Consider the following 17,150-nt stretch of genomic DNA (forward strand, 5'->3'; position numbering starts at 1 on the left):
AGTGGAGCTGGGGAAGGGTCTGCCTGGAGCACAAGTCTGCTGAGGAGCAGCTGAGGGAGCTGGGGGTATTTGGTCTGGAGAAAGGCAGCTCACAGGAGATCACTCTCTACAACTCCCTGAAAGGAGACTGTAGCCAGGTGGGGTTGATTTCTTCTCCCAGGTAACAAGCAATAGGACAAGAAGTAATGGCCTCAGGTTGCACCAGAGGAGATTTAGATTGGACATTATGAAAAATTTCTTCACTGAAGTGGTTGTCAAGCACTGGAACAGACTGCCCAGGGAAGTGGTGAAATCACCATCCCTGGTGGTATTTAAAAGATGCGTAGATGTGGCACTTAGGAACATGGTTTACTGGTGGACTTGCCAGGGTTAAGGGTTCAACTTGATGATCTTAAAAGTATTTTCCAACATAAGCATTTCTATGATTCTGTGATTCTCTCATTCAACTGGTTTTGGTTACGTTCAAATTAAGACCTAATTAACACTGTACTGTGATTTGATATTCAGCACAAATAAGGGACTAAACCTTGGCACATGCTGTAGTCATCCTCCATGTGCCTGGGCAGCTGCAGCAAGAAGTGCCTGTGGTCTGTCTGACTAACTGTGCTTGTTCAAACCATCTGAGGAGCAACCATAGCCATACTCCTACAGATCTTCCTTTCTTCAAGACAGGTGATGTCAGGGCTGGTCTTGAGGTGATGAATTGGGTTAATACACATTGGTCCATTTACACCAATGATAGGTGAATATCTGAGTCTGTGTAAAGGCACAGTGCAGGCCTGAACCACTCAGCTCCTCTTGTCCTGTTGCCCATCTAAAGTTTATCTCTAACTGCCTGTGCAACATGTGTTTTGGATTCAAGTTGAGGCCCAAGACAAAGTTTGGAGTATGTTGTAAATATAACCATGCTGTTATAATCTAAATACAGCACCATTCTACTGGGGCTGATGCGTGTGTAGAGCTGATGCTGTTACTTGGTGAATAAGGGTCAGGGTGCATGTTCTGAGTTATTAAAGCAGTAAGAAGTCACATTTTGGATTTATTGTCAGAGCACATAAATACCTGTTCACTGAGCTTTCTGCATGTGCGGAGAGAGAATTTTGCCCAGAAGGAGAAATGGCAAACACATGGCCCAGCAATGGGAGCAAGCTGTTCAGTAGAGCAGCAGAACTTCTCTGGACTTCTCAGGGATTTATTTATTACTTTAAAGGAAAACTTCCATTTAATCTTAAGAGCAAAGTAAGAATGCTTCTGTAATATTTATCTTTTCAAAGCTTATATACTTGTGAGCTTTTGACAAGGCCTAATCAAACAAGACAAGATCCTTGATAGCGTCCTGACAGAGGGAACTATTCATAAAGAGTGGTTGTGCCACAGCTGTGTATCTGTTCATATCATTTATATGAGATGTAGAAAAATGCTGAGCTAATCAAACAAAACCATCCCCAGGCTAGGTTTTTGCAAAAGGAAAATATTTTAAATAGAATCAGTATTTAACTAGGATTTTTTAATAATAGATTTTCCCTAATGATAAAGTTCTTCATTAGCCTACCAGAATGTAGGCAGTGAGCAACTTCATGCCATTAAGTAATCCCCTTCAATTCACATACCATAATTCTTGCTGTTATGTGTTTGCATGACCTAGATAGAGATTTAAAGCAGATAGGATGGTTTCTTGTCATTAAAACATTTGTGTCAGAGAACAATCCTTTCTGTGTTTAAAAAATAAACGCAGTAGTGTTATGTTGCAAAATTGTTGAGTAAAATTATTGTTACCATTGGCGTACATTCATTTGGAACTTACTCAGTGTGGTCTGGGGTAGTCAGTAGATTTCTGAGACATTTTTCATTTTTTCATCTGCACATGGTGGTTTATTTTTTCTTTTTCTTTTGGCACTTGCAGTGAAACCTTATTGAATGTTACACGATTTTCTGTAAGAAGAAAACATATAAATGAGCAGAATGTTAATTAGGATTATACTGATTTGTTGCCTCCAGCTGGCTGGAAAGGTCATACTGGCTTATATTTTACTCTCAAAGACAAGACAACTTAAGGGAATTCTAAAAGGCTGTAACATCATTCTATTTAGACTTCTAACCTATTTTGATTTATTCACTTTAATAATTACATACTCTGTATTATTTCAATAAATAAAATAAAGTCATGTGCCACTGTATAAAATTAGACAAACTCCAGGCTAAGAAGACCAAACTGACTGTGACTATATAGAAAGGTTCTTCACAGTAACTTCACAAGATCTCAGGTTAGAAGCTGGAGGTTCCTGCAAACCTGGTGATCTGGATCTCAAGAGGATGAGTGAATGTTGCACATGGAGGCAGGAAAGCCAACTGAGTTCAGATATGTAGAGATTTCAGCCAAGGGTAAAATGCAGAGCTGAGCTGTGGAGCTGGCAGAAGGATCTTCTGCCATTGCAGTTCCTCGTGGCTTCTGCACTTTGATTTAGCAAGGAAGCAAAGCAGACCCTTGCCCTCTGTGCTTGCTGGTACCCAGCTGATGGGGTTTCCTCACAGCAGATCCCCAGCTCTGTCTTGACACAGTTGTATGCCACAAAGGTTGTAGGGTTTCTGTCAGATGCTGGAGGAAAACATGCCACTAGTTTGGTGTTGACTGGCCAGTTAAATCCCCATTCTTCCAGTCAGCCAGGTCAGGACTATTGTATGCTTGCACAGTAAAAATTAAAAGCAAGGAACACCTTGTGGCAAAAGCAAGGAAGCATGCTCACAAAATGGGGACATCTCTTGTTGTACCTACAGCTCCTGACCTTTGGCAAACACACATAGAATGTATATCTGCATATACACTTGTAGTAAAAGCTTCAATGTAAACAGCAAGTGTCTTAATATAGGCAGCATTTGAACTTTTTCTTATTTGCAGCTGACATGAACCAGGACTTTAAAAAGGCGGAATCCTGATATAATGCATTCAAAGGCCAGCCTCTGATATTCTTCCACCCTACAGTATTCCCAAGGTTGTTTGGAGATAGCAGTGTGAATCATGTAATTATCAAACACAGGAATGGAAGGTCATCTGAAGAATATTGTAATACATAATCCTTTGGTATATTTATTACAGTTCTCTGAAAGTCATTTAAATTCTTGCCTTAGGTAAGAATTAGAAATCTTTTCTCCAAAACTTTGTCTAATTCTTACATTAGTATCCCTCAGCATTACTTAAATAGCTTTTCTTGCTCTCTGCTTTTAACTCACCTGAAAGGTTATAGACAGCAATTCTGTTCCTCTCACTTTTTGTCTAGGTAAGGCCAGACTCCCAATCCAGTATCTTTTTCTCTCTGCTCATGAGACTGGATCATCATTTTTCATACCAGAGTAGAGCTACATCATTGCATCTTTTTGAGCTTACAATTCTTGAATGAGATGTCATGAACAAAGCACAGTATTTAGATGATTATCTGTAGTATCATATACAATGACACAAACAACTGAATTTCCCATCATTTCTGGAAACATCTCTATTAGTACAGTGTAAGGTTGCCCTTGGTTTTTGTATGGTCTCAGCCTGTATTCAGTGAAAGTTTCACTACTGCATATTTGGGTGTTTCTTACTCTGTTGCTTTCAGCCTCCAAGTTCTCAGTTTCAGCAGAGCATTTTGTTGTTAGTGCACAGCTTTACATTTTATAGTCTTACCTGTTCCCCCATGTCTATTTATGAACTGTGAAGGTCATCCTCTAACAATTTAATTGCCTCTAGGCAATCCAGTCAAATGGATCATTACTTTCAGTGTTTAAAAATCTGCATCAGTTTTCCAGTTTTATTTTACAGTTTAGTGGTCAACCCCTGGATTTCAATAGACTTCTGGGAGACAGTGGAATGAACTCCCTTGAATCATGTCTTTGGTCAGTGTAGCATCTTGCATATTGTGGTGTTGCCAGCTGGAGGAGGTAAAAAAGCATGTATCAGTGTCAAAACATGGTAGGATTTTTAAAATTTTATTTAAAGAAATTCAATACAAAGTGCCTTTTCCTAGTGAGTACTTTTGCACTTACTCCTTCAGAGCTTCCTTCAAAATAAAAATAAATCCTGGCAATGCAGTTAAACTAAACATGAAAAAAGGAAGCTATTCATTTAGAATGTGAAGAGATAAACAAAGTGTGATGGCTTTAATACAATATACTGTATATTGAAATAGTATTGTGTCTATATTCCTTTTAAGATGGACCTATGTATATGTTGGAAGTGAATAAAAAATTTTGAGTCGTAGCCCCAGTATAAAATCGAGTTTGTTAACTGTAGTATGTTAAAATACTAAGTATTTTACTACTCATTATAGTACCTGTCAGGTACTGGATGTTTATTCTTAATGACAGTCATGATTACTCGGCACAGTAGGTGGATGAGAGTTTTGTGTAGAGATGGAAAACAATTGCTAAAAGCATTTCACATATTGCTGCAGTATGATGCTTTATTAATGATGATGGCACATTTTTTTTTTCTTGCTTTCAGCAGGGTTGCCAAGGACCACTGAAAGAAGTCCAAACAGTTGGCACTCCTCTGAGAAGTGCAGAATATCAGGGAGAAAATCTCCTGTAGGTCTGCAGTTGCCAGGCTGAAAGCAGCCATGCCTGGAAGGACTTTGAGCTCCGAGTTACCCATATAATGTCCCAGCAAAACTATTTGTCACTTATTGACAGGATGAGAGAAATACCAAACTGCACTCAAGATTAGGCACTTGACTAATTTCAGTTCTCCCATGAATTTCTTGGGTTATGTCTGGCAGATAACAACCCCTTTAACTGTTTGTGCTGCAAGCTTGTTCAGTACTGTGGTGCTTTCTGGGTGTTACAGATTTGCTCTTCCCCAGATGTGCTGAGAGATGGGTGGGTGAAAAGACCTTGTTTCTCAGGTGGTCTGAAACTTGCTGCACACAGTGCAGGTGCCTACCAAGGTCAAAGTCAACTTTCTCTCTGGGTAAAAGAGATGTCAGCCTTGCTGCATAAGGGACCTCAACCTGTAACTTTTTTGGTTCCCCTACCCCCTTGGCATGCCAGGTGCATCCAGGAGAGAAGTTCTCACACAGCAGGGCTTTCTGGTACCCACAGCTGTTTGTGTCCTTGGTGCAGCCCCTCTTCTTGACTCCAGTGATGCAGGCCTGTAGTTGAGCCTCCTGTTCCCCAGTTGCTGGTCTGTCTCTCCAGGTTCCTGAATGGCAGTGCCAGCAGGAGTATCTGTGGCAGTAGGGTTTGGGCTCTCTAACCCGTATTTGCCCTGTTTAGCCCATTTAGCATTTCAAAGTAACTTTCTCTTCCTCCAGCCTTGTTACTGAGATAACAGGCCTGCATACCCTGACACAAATTTCATTGATTTTCGCCGGCCTCCCTTGAGACCTCACTGCCTCTTCCTGAGTATGCTATCCATAAAAGAATTCCTTTATTGAGAGGTATTTTAGCACAAGTCTACAGGAGTTGATGAGCTTATTACCATGTTAATCCAGTCAAAAGATGTCTGTAATAACAGTTCTGCTATGGTTTCTGGTCTGTACTTTGAAATTTTGGTGGTTGATGGTAGATGTCTTCAGTTTAGATTTGGGAAAATGTCCTTGAGAAAATTAATCCCCACAGTACACATTGATTTAATAAGCCTAAGAATATCCTTGCAGTGGAGACACAGAAAATTAATGTGGATAAAAAAACCTAGTTGATGGATATAAGCAAAGATGGCTTGTTCTTGAGTGAAAAGTATCTCAGTTCTTTTGGGGATCCACACAGTAGTATCCCACAGACTTTGACCTGCATACGTTTGTTCCATGGTGCATCCCAGCTCATCCATAACTGAGTGAGAAGCTCAATTATGTCTGACTTCCATATAGAGAAGGAGGGCTGTGATTTGCTGAGTTCTGACAGCTTCAGCCTGGAAAGTGAGCAGCCAGAGTGAGACAGGCAGACTTCCACTTTCCTTATGACTAGGGGCAGGCGAAATAAAAACTTGCCTGTATGCTGTGTTTTCCTCTTTATAATACCCAGTTTTATGCTTTCTAGCAAGACAGAATCTCTCAAGATTCAAGTGCAAAGGCAGTTAGATATATTATTCATGTTTGTACACATTTTGCTTAAAAGTGAAATGCAAGTGAAACGGCTTGGCAGGCAGGGAGATTAGTCACTTCACAGCTTCCATAGGTTTTACAAGGGGTCTCTAGTTTTATGACAGATCAATACAAACACACAGATCTAATTCCTGTGCAGTCTGGAGTACTCTGGAGGCTGTGGCTCTGAATTTCTGGCCTGAATTTGTGGGCTGAAAGAGAGTTTCCAAAAGACATCATTTTGATTTCATTGCAGACTGAGCAATGCCTGTGTCTGTTCCCCAGAGTGTGCTTTGATCCCTGACAGTGTTAGTAAGATGTTATGGGTATTGGGGATGTCCTTGTGCACGTTTGGTTTCAGGCTTAGTGGCCTTAGTACTTCCTGAATGTATAAAAAAAGACTTCATAAAAGAGGCAGCCACAATATTTTATTTAAAGCCACAGGGACGCTGGTGAACCACCACTTCTTTGGAAGTTTTAGGATTTCCTCTGCTGTGCACCAAGAGTTTAGTTGAAGTCTTTATATCTGGCTCTGTGTTCTGGCATCTCCTCACTTTGACTACATATATGGCTGTGGGCAAAAAATTGGAGATTATCACAGTGATGAGAACTGATATCAGGAGCTGCTTTGAAGATACCCCTTCTAAACATATCTGAGATGGCAGAATTTCTCCTCAGCCACAGCTCCCAAAACAGAAATATCTTCATCCTATTTCCAGTATGACCCCATGTTTTAAAGGGTAATTTAGCTGCTGTGAATATCAAGTAACAGAACTAAGTGATTTCAGAGCTGAAGCATAAATAGAAAGAGGAACAGGCAGCAGTGAAATGCTGACACTTCAGCTGAGACTTGGCAAGCCCAGCTGGAAATGCTTGTCCCAGCAATACACTGCATTCACAGAGTACCTTCAGGATCGCCTCTGTGTACAAAGTTGATATCCTCACTGACCTATTTTATTTTTTTGCTGACAGTGCAAAGGCAAAAATTTAATATAAAGGACATTTTAAGTAGATTTTCCTGGGTGTGTATATAGACACAAATGCCACCTTATGCTCATTATTTTGTAACGGATCAGGTGTGTAACTGACTTGTAAGTTTTAAATTTCAGTGGGACTTAAGCTTCTAAGTCACTGAGATGCTTTGGAAAATGTGATCTTTCAGTAAGATGCCCATCTACCATGCTGTAGACAGGTCATGTACTTATGTTATAGAACACTGAACTTTGAGACCTCTGGGAGGATACTAAACTGTTCTATTTCAAACAGAAAGGGGCAATTCTACCTGCCAGTGGAGCACCTAGGATATCCCTTGAGAAGAAGTGTGAAAAACCTATGCTCTTTGGCCACCATGAATTGTCCTTATCTTTGGCAAAACACTTCTTTTGTCCATTTATGTTTGTCACAAAGGATGTTGTGATTAGTTTTCCTTGGAAATAAGTAAATCTTTCTCTTACAGATATATGAAATTTGTGAAAGAATTTTAAGATGGCAGGAACCACCTGCAGTGCTTTGCCTTTCTGCAAATAGCTGCTAATTTTCAAGGGATCTAGTATAATTTTGTTCAGAGTTTACCCAAATTTGATGAAATTGTAATAGTTCAATGAATGCTGCCTGGCAGTGCTCAGTCTGGGATAGTCACTGAAACTAAGGGTGTATGCAAGGTGTAACACAGCAGTAATGCATGAGCATGCCAGAACTTCTCAGCAGCAGTTGAGCATGCTGAGGCAAGATGTGCACAGTGCCATGACTAATTACATCATCAGTGTGCATTGTTCAATAATTAGTAAATTCTGATAGGAATTTCTGGTTTTCAGTGATCTCTTCACTGGTGTTTTATTCTTCCATTAAAACAAGTTGTTTTATCCAAAGCATTGTGGGCAGCAGGTTGAGGGAGTTGATTCTGCCCCTCCACTCCACTCTGGGGAGACCCCCCCTGGAGTGCTGTGTCCAGCTGCTGGGTCCTCAGCACAGGGAGGACATGGACCTGTTGGAGCAGGTCCAGAGAAGGACCCTGAATATGATTAGAGGGGTGGAACATCCCTTGTGAAAACAGAAAAACAGACTGAGAGTGTTGGGGCTGTACAGCCTGGGGAAGAGACCTTATTGTGGCCTTTCAAAACTTAAAGGGGGCTTGGAAGAAAGATGGGGAACAACTTTTTAGTAGGGCTTGTTGCAATAGGATGGGGGTAATGGTTTAAACTAAAAGAGGTAGATTCAGACTAGATATAAAGAAGAAAGTTTTTGCAATGAGGATGGTGAAATACTGGAACAGGTTGCCCACAGAGGTGGCAGATGCCCCATCCCTGGAAATATTCAAGGTCAGCATGGAGGGGCTCTGAGCAGCTTGGTATAATGGAAGATGTCCCTGCTCATGTTGGACTAGATGACCTTCAAAGGTCTTTTTCAACCCAAATTGTTCTGTTTCTACGATTCTATGTTTCTATGGTTCTATTATATGTACATCTTCGTGTGTGTGTGTGTCATTGTTTCAGGAAGGTTAAAAGAGGTGAATGAGTGGAGTGCATTGTGAAAGTGTTCATACAATGCTGTCTGTTTAGAGTGTCAGGGACCAACCTGTTCCTTGCACATATTTTAAGCCTTGCTACGATAAACGTAGGAACTATATGGGATGTACTAGGAGCTGGCAGATTAATTATTCAGAAAATTACCAAGAAGAGTGGGAAGCTTTCAGGTTTTTTTCGTTCATAGAACTCAAGATTGGATAATGCGTTGGGAGATCTATGTTAGCCAAGCAAAGACTACTGGACTTAATAGAGGGAAGTAGCTGGGTGAGATATTTGGACTGCAGTTCAGTTAATGATATCCTTACTGCATTCATCCAGCAGGTTGGCCTTTCCTGGGGTTTAAAAGGAAAGCTAATTGTGCAGGCACTGTCTCATAAATCCTTACCCACTGCTTCAGAAAAGCGGCAAGGAACTTCAAAATGTGTAATGTCCCTGGTGGAAATAAAAATGCCCCTGTTGATGAAAACCAAAATGCAAGTTTCATGTAGCTGCAAGAGCAATTTCCTCCCAAGTTAGTGTCTGATTCTTCATTTCTAGGCAAAAATTTAGATTTTTCCAGTATCATGAAAGTACCTAATGGCATCTCAACAACTAACATTGTTCCAGATAGCTCTGAACACGTTTACTGCAAAGCAGGAGAAACATATTCCAAGTTATCTTGTTCCATGCTATGTAGGAGGAAGGCACTTCTGTTTGGTGCAAGAGTCCCTTCATATTGTCAATTAGAGCAACTCCTGTTTAGACAAACGCCCAAGAAAACTATTCTGGCATGCATGCATGCTTGCAAATACAGCCTTTATTTGTTGTAAGCATGAGTAAGAGCCATGACTATAAATTTGTAAATATTAAAGGCTTGCATGTGCCTGTTAACCTTCACAGGCAAGTGCTCAAATGCTCTGGATCCCACTCATATGGTTTTCCTCAGGTAGGGCAGACTGTGGCCCCACATACAAAGTCTGGCAGGTAATCTTGAATAATATATGGAATTATATATGGGTGATGTATTGGTGCACACAAGATTGTTTTCTGGTGTTAAGCTGTTAAGTTGCAGAAAGTGGGTCCATGTTTCAAAGGCTTGTTGAATCAAGGTGTCCCCCCATCACCCCTTGTTGTTTGCCTCTCTTATCCCCCTTCTCTCCTCAAACTGGTCAGGGTTTGTCAGTCAGCTAATTCTCCTGAACAGCTCTTCAGAAAAACTTCTAGTGATAAAAATGTGTTTGATGTCAAGTTAGGTCTTTTCCAGTCATCATGCAGACTAGCTGACATAAAGTGATTAACATTACTTAAAGGGAGAACATCAAGGACTTTGGGTGAGAAGCCTGTTTCTCAATGCCAAGGGATAAAGAATTTACCACTTCACTTGAGCATTGGTTCCAGTGTATAATTGTATTCACTGGTTCATTTTATTCCTTTTTATTCCATTTGATTTGGTTCCTGATAAATACTTCTGAACACAGACACATTTTTTAAATTCCTGCCTGCACTTTTGATTGGCACACTGCAATATATGCTCAGTAACTTTACCTGAGGCTTCTGTGTAGTTTACACTAGTTACAGTGTTAATTTACTGAGCTACTTCTCCTCCATAGAGTTTGATTTTTGACACCACCAAAGAGAAAATCTGAATTCCATTTGTGTTCATTATTCCAAATAAATAAGCCTGGACATAATTCAGTATGGACATAATTGGTATAGACTGCAGAAGAAATTCCCACATTCATTTGGAAATTCAGGTTTGGTAAGGGTTATATGGTTATGTTTTCTTTGACTTGATGATTTTGTAGTGTCTTAGCAAATTTGGATCCACTTTAGCAAGCAGGTAAAAGTAATTCAGATAATGAAATATCTATGAGTTTTATGAATATAGACAAAAAGGTGTACAGAGACACCCCATAAATTGTCTGAGTGAGGAAAAAGATTGTAGAGAGGGAACCTGTGTCTTTTGGCATGACAGAGGAATTGAAATATTTATAAGCCCACCAACTGCAGGAAAGCCTGCAGTCAGAATTTAAGACATAAATGCTCATTTCTGGGGCTCTTGACTAATGACTTGTCTGTGAGATGACAGTCCTGGCATACTCCTATGCAACATGTGGACAAAGAATTTTGTAGAAGGATTTTCCCACCTGTATCAGATGAACTCCATCCATTTAGACTTACACCACTGACTGAAAGCTGGGTTGAGCTGTCTACATTTGTATTATACACTTTTTCCAGTTTTGTTCTTGCAGGTTATTGTGTGACATAAGATTGGATGAACATTAACAGAACCTGGAATGTATTTTAATTGTAAAGCTCCATCAGACATATTGATAATTGCATGGTCTATAATTAAAACTGTGAATGCTTTATTTTCTAAGCACGGTGACAGCTGTTAGAGCACATCTGGAAAATATGCTTTAAGCAAAAGTATTTTAGCTCAGAGAATTTCATAGTGTGTGAGATATTTACCAGCATTTCTTTCCAGAATAGTGATCTGATTGATCAGTATTTTTAATATAAAAGTCTTGCTTTTTTTTTTTTTTTTTTGTTATGATGTTTGCAAATCTGGTTTTGAATTCACATCCCAGATTGGCCATTCCAGTGTAGTTCAAGGCTAAATGCTGCAGAACAAAGCATTGCTTGGCTACTGCTTTTAGGTAGAAGTCTACAGAAGTCTTGTCTGATGCCCTAATAATATTTCCTTCACTGATTTCAGCCAAGTATTTTCCCTTTTTATGGTTTTAAGAAGAAATTATTGTTTCATACTGGAATTTCATTGAGAGGGAAGTTTCTCATACTCCTGTTCTGTGCTTCTTGAGGCTCATGTTAACACCCTTCTGTGCTATCACCCTTGTACCCCCTACAATTATTATAGCATTACTCAGGACTCTTTGCAGTCAGCTAGAGTGTTTACAAGGTAGGACCCTGGCCACTTGGAAATGAACAGCAATGTTTCTGTTTATGATAGGAGCCCAAGCACTGCAGTTTCTGTGCTTTCCTCAGAGCTGTGGCATAGACATCATAAACCCAGGTTTTCTGATATGATTCATTAAAATGGAACAGGAAAGCATAAAATTTCAAACAACTTTTAAACCCTCTGTCAATTTATTGCTAATGTTGCTTATTTTGTTTATTTGGGAAAAAATGGCTAAACAGGAAGATGCAGAACTTCAGTAATACCTCAAGGTATTACTCTAATCAGGATCTTGCATTCTGACCCAAGCATCTCAACCAACTTGCTTTCAGGATGATCAGAGATTTTGCAAACAGAGAGCATTTGTCAACAGATGCCTAAGAGGGAAATCAGTTTCCTTTATTTGGAGTAGGAGGCAACCTTTTAATGATAGATACATTGTGTTGGAGCAGCTTCACACCTGAATTTTAAATCATAAATGCTATCCTTGTTGTGCAGTTGGAGGCAAAATGCAGTTACCTAACCAAGGGTGAAGCTACAGCTGCAAAAATTAATGAGATTAAAAAAAAAAAATCTACAGCAGTGTTACTATAAAATAATATGGAACACATTAGTGGTAATGTTGGAAAATTAATTCCAAATTGACAGTTTAATTGACCTATGGGAAGTATTTTTAGGGACTTAGTATGCTGTGCTGTTCTTCAGTTTTTTAAACTTCTCCACTGGGCGTAAACCAAGTTTTTCCAATTATGGGGTTTAAAGTTGTAACAAATGGTTGCTGTGGGTTCCCTAGTGGTGAGATGCCAGCGCTGGATGTGTGACTGGGACTCTTCCTTTTCTGCCCAACACCTGCAAAGCCCATCCTGTGAGCAGGGCTTGGGTGCCACTGCTCTGCTCTCACCCCAATCATGCTGGTTACAGAGGCTCTTTGCAAATGATACTTACAAGGTGATTTGACCCCCAGGCTCCGACTGCACGAAGAAAAGGTCATTAAGGATCGGCGACACCACCTCAAAACATACCCGAACTGCTTCGTTGCCAAAGAGCTGATTGACTGGCTGATTGACCACAAAGAGGCCTCCGACAGGGAGACAGCCATTAAACTGGTGCAGAAATTACTGGACCACAGCATTATCCACCATGGTAAGTGCAGTATCAGCTGCTAAAAAGTTCTAAGCTGAATTTATTGATTGCTTTGAGACAAAGGGAAATCTCACTCCTGCTCTTCAGCCGGGTATAGGACAGGTAGGATCCTTTCCCTGCCAGAAACAGAGCATCTCCCTTGAACTGCTATGCAAGGTCACCTGTGTCCTGAAGGAGATGAGAGCCTGAACAGGTGTGGAGAGATGTTCCCCATAGCAAAGGGGGAAGTGACTGGAGACTGTGATGCAGCTTCCCTGTCTCCACAGCTGCCCCAACTGGATCGTGTCCCCCCTCTCCCTGCTACCCTCATTTCCCTGCTCTTAAGAGCACAGTTCTTCAGCTGAAAAACCCATCTGAAAAATCAGCCAGCAAAAAAAAGATCATTTTTCTCACGTGGATTAGTTCTCTGGCCCTGGCCCTCACAGCAGCTGCACAAACATTAGTGCTGGTACAGCTGCAAGAAAGTTAGTGGTCCGGCTGTGCCCTGATTAATTTTCTCCTAAACTTGTTGTCTGTTTGAGATCTGTTGCTTTCAGCTTCTTGAATAACAATTTATGCTGATGAAAAGACTTCCAATTCACTGGTAGCATTTAGTTGCCTTTTGGGGCACAAAGAGGCTGGGAAGCACAAGAGCAAAGAAGATCCAAGGCCTCAATTTCAAGCCTATAGTATTACCCATTTCAAAATGGCAAATGTACCATTTGTTGCTTTTTTAAGAGAAAACTGAGTGACTGTGAACAGACAAATGTTGACTTTATGCAGAGGTCATTGTATGTGCAGCAGTGCTGCTGCTGACTGCAGTACATTAACAACACCTTAATTAAAGTCAGAAATGCACATATTGAGTGAGTGCCACTTCTACAGCTTCTGCCTGGCTATTAAATGAAAATTCTGGGTTGTTATGGAAACTGGGACTCACGGTAGATAGTTAAAGAATAAAGTAATTATAGGGTATTCAAATCTGTCTACTTAATCCTCTATTGAGAAAATGTCAGTGAAGAGTTGCGTGGATGCCTGAGTGACTTAATTTAATTGAGCAATGGATGTTTTATTGCTGAATGCTTGTTGAAAGTTCTAACTTTCCTTCAAGCGTTTTCTACCCTAGGATCCAATTGCAAACTCTAGAAAAAATTTTATATATGTGTGTGTATATATTAGAAATGGAACAGGTGTTTCTTGAAAATGTTCATGTATTGCACTGTAATAAAATAGTTTGTGAAGTGAGCTTGGGCAGGTAAATTCAGAGAGGTTCCATCAGGTTCTGCAGGATGCTCAGAGCATTCTTTCAAGTCCCATGTCCAGTGGAAGAGGTACCACTTCCTGCTTCTGTGGTGCAGAATGTCCCCCATGTGTGTGGGTTCACAACTCTGTTAGGAGCAGCTTGCTTGGGATAGCTTTCCCATCAGTTTATGCCCTTGATGGGGCTCTGTTCTGCATTTACAAGAGCCCATGATCAGCTGCTGTTTTACAAACCTAATCTGGCATTTCTCAGTGTGCTCATGTTGTACCTACCATTTGCTAGCTGGCATGGCAGAGCAATTGAGACAATTTTAAGAGGGAAGAAGGCTTTGATTTTAACTGTTTCTTTAGGAAGTCTCAGGTTTCCTACAGCACTGCTAACTGATACAAATAACTTTAAGAAGTTTGGCAAACCTTAAATTATTGGACATTCTACTCTAGTGGCCTTTTAAACAAACAAGCCAATAGACTGTTTTCATCAAAAGGTTTTCTGGGTATGCAGCAGATGGATGCGCTTTTGCTCTATATGTTTGCAGTAATACTCACAAGACTAATGAACACTTACCCCCTCCCTCAGAAATTTGGTTACCTCTCTGAAGGTTTCCTCCAGCTTCTTAGAACTTGTCATGATCCACTAATACAAGCGAGGGTCGTGATGGTTCATTTATCAATCTCTGAGTGTAAAAGGACACAAGGGATTTCAGTTTTAATCAAAACAGTGCACCTTTATTAAGTGCCCACAACACTGTGTTGTGGAGAGGAGAGAGAGAGATAAAAAAATCCAAAATAAAAGAGTAGAGAGGAAGAAAAATGGGGGGGCAATAGCTACCAATGGATGAGACAAAGTCCTTGTGGTCTTCTGCCAATAGATTCGTCTTCTTTCCATGGGGAGATCTCGATCTCAGTTATTTCAGAAAGTCCCTTTATAGTCCTTTTCAGAAGTGAGGGGCAACTGGCCAAGAGGTGGGGGGGAATCTACAGCCATTGTTATGGGGCTCATTACTTTGGGAAACAGGTACAGGACAGACGTACAGGACAGGTGTACAGGACAGGTCATTCCTTTTCACTTCAGCACGGTCCTTCCCACTTGGGCAGCAAGAACGGCGCAGTCCATTGGGACCTGCACTGATTTTGTCCAGGAATGCGTACCAGTTCCCAGTGGGCACACCCGCAGGCAACACTTGGCAGACACCCCACCTCAGCCAGGCCAGGACTCCTGTGTTCAGTCTCTGTCCTTGGCGATGATCGTGAGGCAGATGAGGGATCTTCAGACCATCTCTTGCAGAACCGAGTAAAGTTTGTGTGCTCAGGAATACAGGAGGTTGGACTCTACGTGTGCTTGCTTTGAAGTTCAGCAGTGGTCCCTGCTAAGTGGGTCCTCAACTACTTAACATGTATGTGAAGGGTTTTTTTTGTTTAATTATTTTATGTTTCAGTCTGTGATGAGCATAAAGAATTCAAGGATGTCAAACTGTTCTACCGCTTCAGAAAAGATGACGGGACGTTTCCGCTGGACAATGAGGTGAAGGTGTTCATGAGAGGACAAAGACTGTATGAAAAGTATGTTGCATTCAGTATTCATAATATGTTGATAATAGTGCCATGTGAAGCAACTTATACTTGTTAATCTATTTTTGAATAGTCAGAGGCTCTCAATTCATGCAGAAATGGGTCTGGGCAATTCCATTAGTTTAGTTAGGGGTCCTTCCCTCTCCTGTTTTTCTTTTGCTTTTTTACCATATTCACTTGAGGCATTTTGTTTAAAATCTGATGCCCCAGGTTATAAATACATCCTATATGAGAATTCAGTGTAAATTGAAGCCCTTGAAATCTATTCTGTATAAATAATTACAGAATTGTTTGTCAAAATAACTCAAAGAATTACATAAATATTTGTCAGGGAAAAGCATAATCATAATTCCTAAAACTTTAGTACAAAATACATTGAACAAGCAGAAACATGTCTGTGGAGACTCCGTATCTACAGCTTCACAAGGAGTACAATTTTAAATCATAGGTGAGATGAATCCTCAGTGTTCCAGTCTGCAAAGTTTCAACATCAGAAAAGTTATGTTAAAAGTAATTTCAAAAAAACCACCAACCCAACCAAGAGCATCTAATTATGACTTTAAACAGATTATTATGCTGAGATACTGAATATCTCACTGGATTATTTCTGTCAACTTACTAGGTAGCTTAACCATACTTCCTAATATAAAATTAAGGATATTTTTATTCAGGATGTAGAGATTTTGACACGGTACTTTCAAGCAGAGAGAATAAAATGCATGTTGGCATATGCTAAAAATTAATGCAAAGTTGCGATGTGTTATTTACCAAAAAGCTTGAAGTATTGCTCTAGACTGAATACCACCCACTCTCCTGCTTGCTTGGAGCAGAAGCATGCAGCACCCAGGAGAGATGCTGTGTTTTCTCACTGAAGGGAATTTGTTTCCTTCTTAGAATAAAGCACTCAGGAAACTCCCAAGTTTAAAAGCTGATAATAAATATTATTTTTAAGGTTAGCCAGCTCTGAAGATCAGTTTGGTGAAAGAGCAGTAAAACCAAAATATAAACAAATACTTGTAAATGCCACTCCGTTTGTTGCACCCAGCATATAAAATTCCCTGAGACACAGTGACTGTGACTATTTAAAGTAAAAATATAATAAATTGTATAAGACACAAGAAAATGCATCACTGGAGAAAATCCTCTATTCTATGCACTGGGACAGCCACCTCCAAACTCTTCTGTGCCTTACTAAGCACAATATTTGCTCTTTAGACTCAGTAAACATGCAGTGCCTACAAGCCTGACCCATACTCTGAAAAGCAGATTAGAGTGTCTACAGTGCTTTTTTGGTCTATATTTCTATTTCAGGTTTCCATAACAAAAATAATTTTTTGTTGGCGAGGCTGATGTCAGTCTTCTGCATGAAAGGAGCCATGGTAGAAAGAACTTTCTTCTACCAGTGTCTGCATCCATCACCATTTCTCTGAATGGACAACTGTCTCTGAACCAATGTCTATGATCCAGTTTGTCTAACACTGTACTAGCAGAAAAATGTTCATAACTGTAGAGATTGTTCCCACCTTGGCAAAGGAGTTAATGCCAAAAGCAGCACCTGTATCTAAATATAACTGCATCCTCGTGAGGTGCTTGCTCCTAGGCAACGTATCTGAAGGGTTCAGAAACTTTTAAAACCAGCTCTGAGTGCTAAATATAGTATAAATTAAAAATACCTGGCATTTCAAAACCAGTATGTGACAGTCAAAGCTAGTCAAAATT

The 17,150-nt window shown here is 40.2% G+C and overlaps 1 protein-coding gene across 1 annotated transcript in view; it reads left to right on the top strand.

The window, feature by feature from the left end:
* DEPTOR (DEP domain containing MTOR interacting protein) overlaps positions 1 to 17,150 on the top strand; it is a 77,018-nt gene that overhangs the window by 13,837 nt on the left and 46,031 nt on the right. The window contains exons 3-4 of the mRNA XM_069005390.1: positions 12,445 to 12,623; positions 15,299 to 15,422. Coding sequence (XP_068861491.1) covers positions 12,445 to 12,623; positions 15,299 to 15,422 — 303 coding nt within the window. The remainder of the gene's footprint in view (positions 1 to 12,444; positions 12,624 to 15,298; positions 15,423 to 17,150) is intronic.

This window comes from Aphelocoma coerulescens, chromosome 2 (assembly GCF_041296385.1).
Source record: "Aphelocoma coerulescens isolate FSJ_1873_10779 chromosome 2, UR_Acoe_1.0, whole genome shotgun sequence".
NCBI classification, from domain to species: domain Eukaryota; kingdom Metazoa; phylum Chordata; class Aves; order Passeriformes; family Corvidae; genus Aphelocoma; species Aphelocoma coerulescens.